We start from the raw sequence: 16,070 nt of genomic DNA, 5'->3' as shown, positions 1-16,070 counted from the left end.
AGATCCCAACCACTACAGAAATTTGGCCAGGATCCCAAGGGGTGAGCGAAAAGGGAGGGGGGGGTGGAGAAAGACTGTGACTGTTGGGGCCATTCTGACATGTGGGCTAGAAAAACTTTCTTTATACCCAAGACCTTTTCTGGGCTGGGGAGCATGGCCTTTAAAATCCAAATACAGAATTCGCACTTGGAGGGGTGCATGGGTTGACATAAATAAGCAAGACTGTAGGTGGCTTATTGCTTGTGGGGGGTGGGGACAGCAAAGAGAATCTTTCCTGACACCCTAGATCCTTTTGCATGAGATCAGTCTTATGAAAAAAGAAAGTTATTCTTGGTCATGGCCCCTCACCCTAACTCCCACCGCCACCCCGCCCCCTTTGAGCACTGATAGCCAACTCTCAATTGAGAATGCGACTCAAGATTTCCATTGGGCCCATAGTATCTCAGGCTTTCTAGAAGGGCAGGGGGAGGTGGGAAGAGACATGGAGGTGGCGGGGTGAGTCGCTCACCCTCGTGACCCAAAATATCTCCCCCTCCCTGTAATGATGAGCTTGCTTTTCCATAAGGGCTTTCCTTCGATTCAGGGAAGGGGCCAACCAATGAGAGAGGGGCATGTTAGATTATTTTGGGGTAGGGCTCATGCCAGGAGGGTTCACTTTTACTAAGTGCCAAGTGTCCCCAGCAACCAGTGTCTCCTGTCCCTGCAGAAGATCCAGCACTCTCGCCCACTTGCCTGCCTCTTCCGTGTTCTCGCCCACCGAACAGCCATGAGAAGGCAGCTCCGGTCCAGAAGGTCTCCAGCCTTTCCTTACGGTTATCACATCAGACTTGTGAGTCCCAGGGAGCAGATGCTTTTTCTGTACCTTTTTCAATGAAATGGATTGGGGATTGTATAGCTCTTTGTATATGGCTGCTTCTCCTGGGGTTAGGGAGAATCAGGGTGAGGCTTAAGGAAACCCATGAATTTCAAGAGCGAGCAGGGACACAGACACCCCATTTCACCTTAAATATCTGAACTATTTGAAGAAGACCTTCTTCCTGTGGGACGAAGATAAGAGAAAGGGAACATGCCAGAAAAGCAGAAATCTTCTACGATCACCCCCCACCACCACCACACACACACACACACACACACACACACACACACACACACACACACACACTTAGTAGTCTAGAATTTGAACAGATCTTTTGGAGTTGTTCCTTCTGGAATAGAGGTGGTATTCCGGTAACAAACATTGCACCAAGAGAGAAAGGGAAAGGGAAGAGGAAAGGAAAAGTGAGAGGCAAGGCACTGCCTACCCAGCTGTCTCCGTCCCCTGTGAGTGGAAGCTCCTTACCAACCCAGCTGCTCTTTGGCTAAAACTGAAATTCTAAGCTATGGCTGAAATTGTAGAATCCCAGTCCGAGTCTGGGGGTGATTCTAGATAGAGTTCATCTCTCTAGAAGTCGTCCTTGAACTAAAGGAGGCTGCTGGGGCTCAGAGCATAGGAGTGGTTTGCAAGATAGGGGAAGAGCCAATGTGACAGTGTATATCTGCTCACTTCTAATTTCAAGCATTTTCCAATATATTTGCAGCATGTAACTCCCTAGCCCGAAGACCCTCTGTCACTCATTGCTACTCTACCTATCACTCCAATCTGTCCAACATCCTCTCTTCCCCCTTCAATATCTCTGTCTCTCTCTCTCTCTATTTATCTATCTATCTATCTCCAGAGTGCATTACAAATTCCTCTGAACCCAAAGTTTCTTCTCATTTACTTTGCTAGAAATCATAGATACATATTGCACACATTACTGTTTTGGAAGGAGACTGATGCCCAAATATCCCCCAGGGAGGACTGTGAGCTTATCCCCAAGAGGAAACAGAATCTAATCCATTCTTTCTCCAGGAATGGCCACTTTATAACCTGGGAGCTCAGTGAAGATTAAGTGTGAGCCAACAGAAAACACCATGAAGACTTCTAACCCCTTAGCAACCTACAGAGGGCTACCCTGAACTTTCCAGTCACCGTTTAGAGAATCTTCCCTTTGACATTCTCCAAAGTCCCTTCCAGCTCTCTAAGCTGTCAATTTGCCTCTTTACTTGGCTTCTTGCCTATGGAAAGCCACTCAAGTATGTGTGATTCCAATTGTTAACTGGTTTAGATTTTTAAATGCAGCAGGGGGATCTCGCTCTTTACAGGGAATACTTGATCATATTTAAGCAGAAATCCTTGAATGCAGTGATTAACAGTGAGTAATCAAGTGCTAATTTAACTCTCTCCTCTCTCTTTCTCTCTCCCTCCCTCCCTCCCTCTCCCTCTCCCTCTCCCTCTCCCTCTCCCTCTCCCTCTCCCTCTCCCTCTCTCTCTCCCTCTCCCTCTCTCACCAACCATTTGAATGTTACAGGGTGATGATTCCTCAAGGCAGGGCATAAATTTATCCCTTGGGCCACACTGCTTGTTTATTTATTTGTTTCTATGCTTGCAGATTTAGAATGCTCAAAATGGAGCCACCCTCTGCCCTTCAGATGCTTCCCTTTTAGGGCAACATGATGGCCCCAGCCTACACCCCCAACTGTATCTCAGTGTGCTGGCAGGTTGTCACATGAGGGCAGGGCCACTTTAGGAAACTGACAAAAACAGAATCCCTCATGGCCCAAGGATCCTCTACTGGCCTTCATTTAATAGTTCATTACACCAGCGTTCTCCCTAGCTGAGAGTCTCCTACCCTTGAGTCAGGGGATGGGGTGCGAGAGACACTGGACACTCCTGCAGCTTTGGCAGTGTGGGGAAAATGAGCTCCTAGAAGGTTAATTCTGCCCTGGAGGGTCGAACTTCAATTACAAGCCATCTTTAATGGGATTCTCATGCGAGCTCCTGTTTACAAATAAGATCAGGCTGAAGCCAAGGCCAGCTGCCTCTGCTGTGGATCAGAGGTGGAGGACAGGCATCAGCAACAAGGAGAGAAAAGGAAGATTGGAAGGGAGTATAAATTCCTCTATGAGGGAAGGTTAGATTCCAAAGTCCCTGATACCTCAGTTGCAGGAGCTTCTCTGGAGGGACTGTGACAGTGACACATGAATGCTGAGGGCAAGGGTGACAAGCTCAGTGAAAGCATCCTATGAGAGTCCCTGTCCAGGGAGGAGGGGTTAAGTCAGGCAGTTCTTGCTGCCATGTGCTCAGTACCCTCTGCATCTCTGGCTCTGGGCTTCACACTGTGGAGGTCTGTTGAGAAGTCAGAAAACACAGACCCTGTCCTTGGGTGCTTAGAATGTAGTTTAGGAGATCGGATGTGTACATGTGTTCTCATGCCAGCAAAAAAAAAAAAAAAAAAAGACTAGTAGTAGTAGTAGCAGTACTAGTATTAGTATTGCCAGTAGTAGATTAAATTCATTATACATTAAGTTGAGGGGGCTTGTTCTAAGTCTGACGCCAAAGGCATTGCTATTCTCCATCAATCTGCTAAACCACTTCTAGGCTCTAGTGTTCAGTGTATTCCAGGGTATCAAGAGACATAGGTCTAGGGGGTTTGGGGGTGGCACACCTGGTAGAGCACACACATTACTATGTCCAAGGACCCCTGGTCCCCACCTGTGGGGGTGAAGGGAAAGCTTCATGAGCAGTAAGTCAGGGTTGCAGGTGTCTCTCTTTCTCTCTATCTCTATACACAAATTAAATCAAATTAAATTTTTAAAGAATGATTTTTAAAAAGACATAGGTCCTGGGATGAACTTGCTGTAGGTCTCTGACCATGTCCTGTCCCCATTCTGGGCCTCAGATGGATAAGCAGACCTTCAAATTCCTATCAGTTCTGCTTCAGGGTGGGATCTGAACAAATTAGAGAGCAATTAAAGGGTGCTTATAATCAAGGGCTTGATGGTTCTGGCAGACTGAGCTCGAAAGAGCAGAGCCTTGTCATTGCCCCCATCCCCATCCCCCGCCACTCACCCCCCCCCCGCCTCCAGGGTTATTGCTAGAGCTCTGTGCCAGCACTATGAATCCACCGCTCCTGGTGGCCATCTTTTTTCTGCTTTTTTTATTGGATAAGACAGAGAGAAATTGAGAGGTGAGGGGAAGATAGAGAGGGGGAGAAAAAGATAGACACCTGCAGACCTGCTTCATCACCTGTGAAGCACCCCCCCCCAGGTGGAGAGCCAGGGGCTCAAATCAGGATCCTTGTACAGGTCCTTGTGCTTCATACTATGTGCACTTAACCTGGTACACCACGCCCCCCCAGCCCCCACCTTGTCATCCTCTATCACTGTCACTCATTCTGACAAATTCAAATTGCTAGGACCCGCCCCTCCCACCCTGCTCCCTTTCCCTGTTCCCCCAGACAACAGGCTGAGCTGAGTGTCCTCTAAATGGCCTTTGAGGAACCAGGCAGGGAGGGGGCAGTGTGGGGCCCCTAGGCTCTATCCTTTGCCACAGCCAACTCCAACAGGTGCAGCAGTCCTGCCGCACTTCAGAGTTTGGGCTGCAGAAAGAAGTCAAGGTGGCCTCATTCTGGGCTGCTGCAGTGAGCCTTGGCAGGCCCATTAAGGCGACAGATCCAACTCTCCAGCCTGTGACTAGGAGACATTTGAAATACCATTTCATGAAGTCTGTCTGGATTTTTTTTTTTTTTTGCTTAATTTTCTTAGAACCACTCAGAGAAGATTACACTTTCAAATCTCAAGTAATGGCTGCAATCAGTCAATCAACAGCTATGTGCTGAACACTTCTACGTGCCCGGATTTCTTTCTAGGGTATGGGGCTGGGGGTGGTAGGTGGGAGTGCAAATGAGGTGGAGAAATAAGGGAGGGTCCTAGCCCTCAGCTGATCTGTTGGAAGGAAGAGGACCCAGCCCTGGTGACCATTAGGTGAGCAGCCAGTAGCCCCCCTTCCCCTCACCTGCCAGCTCTCTTGTTTCTACTGGGAAGGCAGGCTGAGTTTTGAGGAGGGGTACAGCAGCTGGGCTTTCTCTCCTCCCTGTGTCTGTCCCAGGTTATTTTTAACCACGACTTGGGATGGTGAGATGGAGCAGCTGAAACCGTACAGGGCACTAGGATGAAGCTGGCTGGCACTGAGAATGTGTGTCCTCAATGGACACAAGTGTCTGAACATCCCCTTCCTCCAGGGTTGAGTTCAGCTCTGCCTTGATAGTTCACAGGGGGAGCCCAAGGCACCTAAGACAGAGTAGAGACATGCACACTTGTGCCCCTAATGGAAGGAATATTGGATCAGAAAATGGGTCACAGAAAGAATATTTCCTCCAAAAGAACAGAGAGAAAACCTGCCTCTTGTAACAGTGGGTGTGTTTGTGGAGAAATGGGGATTTGAAGTAGCTCTAAAAAATTAAGTTGTCTTTGGGAGTAGGGTAGTGGTGCACCCCATTAAGCACACATAGTATGAAACACAAGGACTCGCACAAGGATCCAGGTTCAAGTCCTTGCTCCCCACCTGCAGGGGGATGCTTCACAAGTGGTGAAGTAGGTCTGCAGGTGTGTCTTTCTCTTTTGCTCTCTATCTCCCCCACCTCTCTCAATTTCTCTCTGTCCTGTCCAATAAAATGGCCACTAGAAACAGTGGATTCCTAGTGCCAGCACTGAGCCCCAGTGATAAATAAAATAAGTTGTCTTCCTTTCATTCATTTCTGGCTAGTGGGAGGTGCCATTGGAAATACTGTTTTTTTCCAGGAGAGGGGATTGTGTTTTCTCATTGTTCCAGGATGATCAAGATGAAGTGAACCAGAACTACTTAGCAGATGAAGAGGGAGAGGCTGAGGAAGAGACTCAGATGATGGCAGTACCTCCGATGGAACAAGAGGTGAAGGTGGAGGAGGAAGTGGAGGAGGAGGAAGAAGAGGAGGAGGAAGAGGAAGAGGAAGAGGAAGAAGAAGAAGAAGAAGAAGAAGAAGAAGAAGAAGAAGAAGAAGAAGAAGAAGAAGAAGAAGAAGAAGGGATCAATGAGAAGGAAGGGAAAGCTGAAGAAGAAAAGGAGGAGGATGAGAGTCAGGATCAACCAGCAGGCAATACCTGGTGGCAGAAACTGCAGATCGTGAGCGAGTATCTCTGGGATCCAGAGAAAAGGATGGCTCTGGCCCGAACAGGTCAGAGTTGGAGTAAGTCCCAGATATCCCAATATCCCAGTCGGGTGTCCTTTGCTTCTGACCTGGTGTCCAGGATTCCCTTACCATTCATTAGATGAGTTTGCGTGCAAACACAACATTGCATGGAAAGGGGCTGAAACCCAGAGAAATGCTTCAACTCTAAGCAGATCCCATCAGATGCGACTCTTGGTTCTATCACTGAATATCTAGTACACAGAGACCTTCAGAATGAGTTGCAAAGGCGCAGATGCTTCGTAAATTTTTTTCAAGTCTGGTGGGGATAGATAGCATAATGGTTATGCAGAGACTCTCATGCCTGAGGCTCTGAAGTCCCAGGTTTAATCCCCCGCACCACTATAAGCCAGAGCTAAGCAGTGCTCTGGTAAAAATAAATAAATAAATAAATAAAAATTAAAGTTCCAACCCTGTCACTTTCTAGCTATGTGACCTTAGACTCATCACATATCCTCTCTGGCCTCACTTTCCTCACATGCCAAACGAGAGAGGCGATCCATGCCTCACTTCTTGCATCAACACATTGGAGCCTGGTGCTCGAGGAGGAAGTCAGACTTGTACCATTGCAGGTACTATGCAGGAGAGAGTTTCTAGGCTGTTTGACCCAAGTCCCTGCTGGCCTACCTAAGGGTTTCTTAAGGCCTCCTCACTTCACCTAGCAATGTTAGAGAAGGTGAGCTAGGAGTCCTGCCCCCTGCCCCCCGCTCCCGGCCCTAGTTTGTGAGTGCTCTATGTCCCCCCACCCCCGGTGGTGTACACAGAGAAATGTGCTTTGAAGGAATCCTGACTGGAGATTCAGGCTGAGCCTCCCATGATTGCTCAGTGTCAAAATGGCATTCCTGCACATTTACTGTGTGCACTATAGGCTGCCACCACTCTGACTACATGACTTCCCCAGCACACTTCTCACACCCTCCCTCACCTAAACCTCTTCCACCATTCACACTGAGCCTGCTCCTTAACAGATCTAACTTGTGGCAATGGGCTCACTTAACACACTGCCTACACATTCCAGGAGCAAAGCAAGTTTACTGATTTGGGCCCTCTAGGGTCAAGGGTCAAGTTGTTGGCTATATCCTTGTTGATATGAACATTCTCTCCTTGGTAGTTTCTAGAAGGAATTCAGCTCAGTCAAGGGTGAAAACATCCCAGCCTCCTGGGATTAGGGATGGCAGGTGTGGGGCTCCCAACAACATGCACCTCCCTTCACCCTTCTTCGGTTCCCAGCCTCACCACACCTATTCCTCCAACTCTCCACTGGAACAGATGTCCTATTCAAGGAACATTCTGACATTATGGAAGTGTAGACAAATGCTGGACATTCATTTTCGGGTGGGGGAGTGAAAGGGGGCACTGCAGAAGGGACACAGCTGTTCCTCCCTTGCCTAAAGAGGACTGGAAAAACAGTCCTATGAGATGTTACTGTGACTTTGAGAGAGGGAGCTGTATATTAACCCCTAAACAACCAGCCTTTGCAACCTCCCCAGCTGGTCTGGTCCCAATTGCTCTGGTCTACAGGCCAGTGGTGGTAGGGGGTGAGGTTAGAGAGTGATTTGGCTAGTCACCGTAGGTGAGAAGCTGCAGCAGCATGGAGATTCCAGCCCAGGGTGAATGGCTGACCCCTAGAGCTCACTCTCCTGCCAAAACGCCATGGTCTTTATGAACACCAGCAATAAGCCTCAGAGTCAGAGTCAGAATCATGGGTATTCAGTCAATCCAAAGCATCCAGGTTTGATGTTGACAAGAGAGCTTGCCTGTCTTCTCATGCATGTGACTTGGGTTTGAACCCTTGGTATACCACATGGGTGTGCTAGGGCAAACTTTGGTCCCGTGGTCTCTCTCCTTCCCTCTCTCCCCTCCTAAAAAGTTAACCCTGAGCAACAAATCCTCAGTGATGATAACAGATACATACAGAAAGGAGAGGGGGGAGGAAGAGAGATCAACTCAAGCTTGGATAGGGCAATGAGGAAAAAATTACTCTGAATTACTCAAGGAGTGATCTAAGTACCACTTAGACATCTGGAGCAGACACAGCTAGAAGGATCAAAGATTGGATTCAGATGGGTAGGAGTGCTTGGTTGGACTCAGAGTGGAGCAACTGAGATTGTCTTAGCACAGACCCTGAAGCACAGACTGCTGGGTAAGGCTAAGAAATGCTTTGAGAATGCTTTGCTAGGACCATTTTCCCATCTGGAGCTTTCTAGCTACACAGGGGCAGGGCAAGAAGGAAGCTAAGATATCTCCAAGGAAGTGTGCCTGTAGCCTAGCCTTTCTTTTCTTTGTTCCTTTCTCCTCACCTCACCTCCCCCACCCCCACCTCCCCCTGATGGTTCCAGCTGTTGATCCATTCCCAGGGTGGGATGGGAATGGAGACATGGAGGAGGTGACACAGGGCACAACCCATTAGGACAGCCACTGGGCAGGAGCCAAGTCTCACGGGTACATGGTTGCTTCTCCAGGGACTACAGCTGTACCAATGTGTTCCAGTTCCACTTTAGCTTATCTCAGGAAATACAAAGCTTCACCACCAATTGGACCTCTGAAGATTTTTTTTTCTTTTCTCATTTTCTCCACTTCTCTTTCCAGTCGATTTGATTTGGTTCATGGTTCAATTTCCAAATGGATCTTTGGACTTGGTTTGGGTACAGCGCAGTGCGGGTGGTTTGTTCTGGTTTCTGGCTCATGATTCATTTCAAATCTGCAGTTCCGACATCATGTCACAGCTATGAGCACAGCCAGATGTTGCTGCCTGAGAGTCCCAGGAGGACTTGAACAGAGCTTCCCAGCTGCAGCCTCACACCCATTTGTTCTCTCTGTCCTGCCTCGTCCTGGAGTAAACTTAGTCCTACTGCAGCCCAGTGAGGCGGGGCTCACACAACGTGCTTTTGGTCCTACAACAACAATCATATTAATAATAGCCATGATGAGGACAGCCATTTGTGGAGCACTTAGTATCAGCCAGACTCTTTGCCTGCCATTTATATGCATTATTCAATGCTAAGCAGGACTATTATGGTTCTTATTTTACAGATGAGGAAATTGAGGTCCAGAGAGGTGAACAGCATGTCCAAAATTAAACAGCTAGGAAGTGGTAAAGCCAGGAAAGGCTGGAGAGAAAGGCTCCTTCTCAGATACTGTTAGGGACGGGAAAGAAGAGTTAGCATTAGACAGAAGCCCATATTGACCTGTGACACACTGAAAGAGCACAGAGAGGTTCTGTAACTTGGCCAAGCTCGCAGGCAGTGGTGTCAGTTAAGTATAACCGATTGCCAGAAAAAGAAAAGCTTATCAGTTGAAAACAAAGAACTGTCCTATGTTAGTGTTCCTTTTGAAAAGCAGAGCCACTTCAGCTTTTGAGAGAGATTTGAAACAAGTAGTGTGAGCCCTCATTTTTGCCTTGATTAGAGGGAAGTCCAGTGGATTAATCAAAAGTTTGAATTAGAAGCTATGTGGAAAAGAAATGTTGCTTTCCCCATTGGCACATATGTATAATCACTGGAACCAAGCTTCTAGGACTCTTTGAGGCTCCTATTTTAATGAATAGTGATGAATAATAGGTACTGAAGACATCAACCATGGCCCAGAAGCCTCCTAAGCAATTTGGCCTGGGCAGTGCTTTAGTCTCCACTTCCCCATAATCTGGTTCCTGGTCATCATTAGTTCAGCAAGCCCTTCCCTTGGAGACGTTGTAAAAGTAAACTACAATCAGACCTCTGACACTGTTCATTCCAGTTCCAAATTGGTGAGATCTAAATGAGCAAGGACACACTGCTTTGGGGAAATAAAAAGGATTTTTAAAAGAAGAAGGAGGAGAAGAAGAAGAAGAAGAAAAAAAAAGCCAAAGACATGTGTTTGGGCTGGTTCTGGTTCATGAGTTCAAGTGAGGAGGTTGGACTTACTGGCGATCACACTCTCATCCCTGACTGATCACACTCATCCCTGACTGTCCTGCAGGCCTGATCTTGGTCATTTACTTCTTCTTCTATGCCTCCCTGGCTGCTGTGATCACCCTCTTCATGTACTCGGTCTTCCTGAGCATCAGCCCTTACCTGCCATTCTTCACTGAGAGGGTGAAGCCTCCTGGTGAGTGCCCAAGTGCCCTGTGTTGTCAGAATATGCTGGACAGGAAACTGCTTGCACAGCATGTTCAGTCTCAATTAACTTTGGCTCTTCCCGGTAATGACTTAGGGATTCAATTATTAAGAGTACAAGTAAAATGGTACTTGGCAAATTATGCTCCTTTTAATTTTGATTGTCTGGGGGGAAGGGGAAAAATGGTTTCATGGGAATCAATACCAAAATAATAATAATAAATGTATCCCCAGAATGGGTTAATATATCCGAGACCTATTTGCCTTGCCAGGAGTTATGATCAGACCCTTCGCCCATAGCCTGAACTTCAGCTTCAACGTTTCTGAGCCTGACACTTGGCAGCATTATGTAATTAGCCTAAATGGCTTTCTCCAAGGTAAGTCAGGAAATTGCTTTGGGAAGATGATGGGTCAGAATGCAAAATTCACTTGGCCTGGAAATCTCCTTTTTGCTAACCCCGGCCCATCGCAGTCCTTCCTTACTTTGCATCCTGCTCAGCACCTGTAGATATACCCAAAATTATGCTGGTTTGTGATGTGTTTGAAAGCACACAAGCCAACTAACTATCCAGCGAGATATGGTCACAATGGACAGAGAACTTATCTTCTTGAACACCCCCGCAGCACCTTGTTGGGTCCTAGTAACAACCAGATAGATGGCTCATTATACATTAAAAATATCACTGGGGTGGGGGGGTGAGTGGTGATGCACCTGGTTAAGCACACATGTTACAATGCGCAAGGACCCAGGTGGATAGCTTTGCGAGTGGTGAAGCAGTGTAGCAAGTGTCTGTCTCTCTCTCTTTCCCTATCACCCCCTTCCCTCTTGATTTCTGGATGTCTTTATCCAATAAATAAATAAAGATAATTTAAAAAATTAAGTCACTGGGAGGGGGGTTGTGGTAAGGAAAGAATAGCGTTCTTCAGAATGGGAAGAACTCCTTCCTATACTCTCTCAAGGGAAGAGAATTCATGTCTTAGAGTTGGATGTCTTGAAGGAAGAGAGGGCCTTTCTTTCTTCATTTCTTTCTTTTTTAATTTTTTATTGCCACCAGGGTTATCGCTGGAGCTTAGCACTGGCACTACAAATCCATCACTCCCAGTGGCCATTTATTTTCCCCTTCCCCTCCCCCCTTTCTATTCTGTTTTTGAAAGGACAGAGAAGAAAGAAATTGAGAGGGATGGAGGAGGACAAGGGGGAGGCAGAGAGAAAGCCAGATACCTGCAGACCTGCTTCACGGCTCATGAAGAGTTTCCCCTGCAGATGGGGAACAGGAGCTAGAACCTGGGTCCTTACGCATGGCAAAATGTGCACTTAACTGCATGTGCTGCTGACCAGCCCCTGAGAGTGTCCCTCTTTAAACAGCATTACAGGAAGGAGTTAGAGGAAGAACACCTGGGTGGCAGTCACTCAACACTTTTTATCACAAATGTGAGAGGTATGCCTGTCTCTACAGTATAACACAGAGGACATAGGTTCTGTTTTTACTCACCTGGTAAAGAAGAGCTCCAGTGGATTTGCACTGGTGTCCCTATAATTGTTGGGAATGGGGGGAGTTAGAGTGTGTTGGCTGTCCTGGCCTGGCTGAAATGGAGGAATGGGAAGCAGCAGAAATTGCACTGAGTTAAGAGGTAGAAAAAAGTGCCTTGTGTGATGGCAGTTTTGGTTAAGTGATTCAATTTTTCCATTCACTATGACTGCTATATAGCAGACTTCATCCTCATCTATAAATGAAGGAGGGAAGACCCAGGGAGGGAAAGTGATCAGAGTGTCCCAGCAGCAGATTCTGTGCTTAAACCTATGTTTTTATTAGTTTTTATTTTTTAATTATTTTATTTATTTATTGGAAAATGACAGCCAGAAAATGAGAGGGAAGGGGGAGTTAGAGAGGGAAAGAGACAGAGAAACACCTTAAGCCCTGCATCACCACTTGCAAAGCTTTCCCCTGCAGGTGAGGAAAAGGGGCTCAAACCCAGGTCCTTGCACATTGTAACATGTGCGCTCAACCAGGTACGCCACCACCCAGCCCCAATCGATGTTTTTAAACCAATCAAAGTTCTTGGCACTTGTGCAACTTAAAGTGTAATCCAGGAACCACCACTACCAGCAGTAGCAGCATCAACAGGGAGTGTGTAAGAGAGGCAGACTCTGCCCCAGACCAGTTGAAGCAGGATTTGCATTTTAACAAGATTTGCAGGCCATGTATTTGATCTTCAAAGCTTGAGAAGTGCTGCTTCTCATAATTCCTTGCTGCTACCATCAATAACACTCAGTGTTGAGGCCCTGCTTGAGATCCCTCACCTGTAAAAAGGAGAGTAAAATTCTTTCTAAGTTCATGTACTTCCACTTTTGTCGAGCCATGCTTTTGACAATCATAACCAACACAATAGCTTTGCTCTTCTTCCCTCCCTCCTTCTCTCTCTTTCAAAATGCTTGTGAACTCTTGCAAATATATTACCAGAATCTCTGCTGAGGAAATCCCTCTCAGAAGCTAGTACAGGGAGAAGCATACCAATTGAGGAACAATAGGGAAGTGCTGGGTTTTCAGTATCGAAGTGTAGATAATATGGCCTGATTAATGGCCCTAGAGGTCACACAGTGGACAAGGCAGTGGATTCTCAAGCATGAGACCCTGAATTCAACCCCCGGCATCACATATGCCAGAGTAAGGCACTGGTTCTCTCCCTTTCCCTTTCATTAATACAATAAGTAAACATCTAAAATGTGCCCTATTTAGACAAGAACAGGTGCATTCAGGATGGTAGGACAGTAGACAATATATCCTTTTAAAAAACATTTTTATTATCTTTATCTATTTATTTATTGGATAGAGACAGTCAGAAATTGAAAGGGAAGAAGGGTATAGAGAGGGAGAGAGACAGGGAGACACCTGCAGACCTGCTTAACCACTTGAAAAGCTTTCCCCCTGCAAGCAGAGACTGGTGGCTCAGACCTGGGTCCTTGTGCTCAACCAGGTGTACCACTGCCCAGACCCAACAATAAACTCTTTAAAGGAACACGTCTTAAAGAGTCATCTCACGCAAAGTACTGGTCCTTGTGCTTCGAGCCACATGCGCTTAACCCGCTGCTACCAACCGACTCCCAAAACCCTAGTTCTATGGCACCTAGTAGCCTGAGTGAGCTCAGGGATAAACCCTCTGAAATTTATCCCTGAGGTATGTCCCTTAGACACATGTTAACTTCACCCAATGTGAAAGCACAGTAACTGAGTATCTCCAACAGACAGAATCACACACCTCTTGCCCTCTTGGTGGAAATTCTGTGTTTGTCGTTGGTTTCTGTCTTTAGATCTAAGCTTCTAGTTTTCAGTGTCAATTTTCCCCCCTTTTAAAGCGCGAGGAGCTGATTTACTTCTTCCTCCTCCTCTTTCTCTTGTTCCACAACACACATCTCACTCTCTTGCATCAGGTGCCATCTCAAAGGGAGACATTTCCCAAGCTGAACGTAAAAAAGATCTAACCTTGAGGCTGGGTGATGGTGCACTAGGTTGAGAACACATGTTATCATGTGTGATGACTGAGGTTCAAGCCCCTGCCCCCCACCTACAGGAGGGAAGCTTCATGAGTGGTGAAGCAGTGCTGCAAGTGTCTTTCTCCCCTTCTTTACCCCCTCATCTTCTTTCAACTTCTCTTTGTCTCTATCCAATAAACAAATGCATAAATAAAATACATTTAAAAAGAAGTAGTCTATAAAAGTCTATATTAGGGGAGTTGGGTGGTAGCACAGCGGGTTAAGCGCACGTGGTGTGAAGCGCAAGGACCGGCTTAAGGACCCAGGTTCGAGCCCTTGGCTCCCCACCTGCAGGGGAGTCGCTTCACAGGCGGTGAAGCAGGTATGCAGGTGTCTATCTTTCTCTCCCCTCTCTCTGTCTTCCCCTCCTCTCTCCATTTCTCTCTGTCCTATCCAACAACAACGACATCAATAACAACAACAATAATAACTATAACAACAATAAAAGGGCAACAAAAGGGAATAAACAAATATTTTTAAAAATCTATATTATAGAAGTAGTCTATAAAAAACATTTCCTCCTTTGCATACTCATGCCTTGATGTGATTCAGTTCCTCTTCCAAAATTTGTCTATTATATGCTCCTTCCTCTTCCCAAAGTAAAAGAGGCTACTCTTCAGATTTATAAATTACCATATCTGAAAATGAGATAATGGGAAACAGAGAGGAATTTAAAAGTTACTGACCTGTAGAACAATTTGTAACTGGGGAGATAACACAGCAGGAACCCAGCACCACCATAAGTTGGATAGTACTCTGGTGAAGAAGGGTGGGGGGGAGTAACCAACTTGTGACCCAGAGATGGATATCTAGAAATTCTGAGTTAATAAGACCCAAGTGGGCAGGCAATCAAAGTGGGCTATGGAGATAGGCCCAGAAGAGCTCCTGGATGAGATGTTGCTGATAAAGGGATTCAGACACCTGATGCCAGTTTACAGGGTCCAAGACAGACTGGATGAATGTTATGGGGAATTTAAGCCAGCTAGAGAAAGGCATCTAGGGAAGAGATTATTGAAAGTGCCCCCTTGTAGCACCTGTCTAACATAACTCTGCCAACCACATGCTTTAGGCTATAACGACAGTCTTCAAGAGGAAATGAATGTGGATTGTCCCCCGGGGGAGTACTTCATCCAAGATGGTGATGATGAGGAGGACAAGAAGGCCTGCCAATTTAAGCGTTCCTTCCTGAAGAACTGCTCTGGTTTGGAGGACCCTACTTTTGGCTACTCTACTGGACAACCCTGCATCCTTCTAAAGATGAACCGGGTATACTGATCCTTGACAGTCCAGCAATGATAAATGAGTGAACTTTGTAGGAAGGGTCTGGTCTGGTTACTCTACTATGCTTGGGTTCTGTCTTCACACACTGTACATTTGGCCATTTTTACTGACATCAGTGATGCAGACAACCCTATCAAGCGATAATTCCTTCTCCCTGAATACATCCTGTTGACCATTGCCCCCTACCCCTCAGCCAGCATTTGATGCGCTCTGTCAGGAATAAGATGTGGTGCTGTTCAGGACAGGCGATGGACATATTGTGGAGGTGGGAGTGTTTCTAATGTCATAAGAAATAGATTTTCCTTCTTTCCTCAATGCCTGACAAAGCTTTCCCAGGTACATCCCTCTTGAAGATGGAAAGTTCTTTGTATCTTCAGTTATCTCACTACAGTTATGACTGTATGTTGTCAGGCACGTGTATAAGAAGGAATTAGCTGAACTGCACAGCTCTGAAGAATCTTGTGTTTTCTGCTTTGCATGACATTTCTGAGAGAGCAAACTAGATTTAAGGTTAGGTCTAAGGAAGAGATAACTCAGGAGAGATTTCAAGAGATCTTGTTTTGACTGTCCAATCGTGGTTTTTTGTTATTGTTGTTTGTTTGTTTGTTTTGTTTTGTTTCGTTTCGTTTCATTTTGGAAACACTGGCTTTCTTTTGACTTAGATTGTTGGCTTTCGTCCTAAGCATGGAGATCCTGTGAAAGTTTCCTGCAAGGTTCAGGTAATGCACCTTTTCTAATTAAGTATTATTAGCATATCTGTTCTATGCAAAAAAGGTGGCTGATTCATCCTGGCTATGGGTTGATAAAAGGGTCCATAACTACACTTCCCTTTAATGCTTTCACGGCTCCATATTTTCAGAAAGCAAGTGTGTGTGTGTGTGTGTGTGTGTGTGTGTGTGTGTGTGTGTGTGTGTGTATTATTTTATACCTATGCAAGGCCTAAGACTTGACCATGGCTAAAGGTCACAGCAGGGAGTAACAAAATGCCAAGTCCTTAATTGGGATTCTGTTTACATTTTTGCTTTTAGCTCTAATGACTTGTTTCTTTGAACTAAACAGCCGGCCTTCATTAAGTCA

General features: G+C 46.2%; 1 protein-coding gene across 3 annotated transcripts in view; it reads left to right on the top strand.

Moving 5' to 3' along the window:
• Nucleotides 1-461: 461 nt before the first annotated feature.
• The window catches only part of ATP1B4 (ATPase Na+/K+ transporting family member beta 4), a 29,133-nt gene continuing 13,524 nt past the window's right edge, over nt 462-16,070 (top strand). The window contains exons 1-7 of one of the 3 annotated variants that reach the window (XM_060183142.1): nt 462-495; nt 707-829; nt 5,693-6,086; nt 10,044-10,172; nt 10,453-10,557; nt 14,782-14,978; nt 15,656-15,712. In XM_060183142.1, the coding sequence (XP_060039125.1) occupies nt 767-829; nt 5,693-6,086; nt 10,044-10,172; nt 10,453-10,557; nt 14,782-14,978; nt 15,656-15,712 (945 nt within the window). In that variant the 5' untranslated portion in view covers nt 462-495; nt 707-766. The other 2 variants (XM_060183143.1, XM_060183144.1) reach the window with 2 other exon arrangements.

The sequence above is a fragment of the Erinaceus europaeus genome, chromosome X, assembly GCF_950295315.1.
Source record: "Erinaceus europaeus chromosome X, mEriEur2.1, whole genome shotgun sequence".
NCBI classification, from domain to species: domain Eukaryota; kingdom Metazoa; phylum Chordata; class Mammalia; order Eulipotyphla; family Erinaceidae; genus Erinaceus; species Erinaceus europaeus.
Note: the sequence above shows the minus strand (reverse complement) of the source record. Positions and strands in the feature narration are given on the sequence as shown.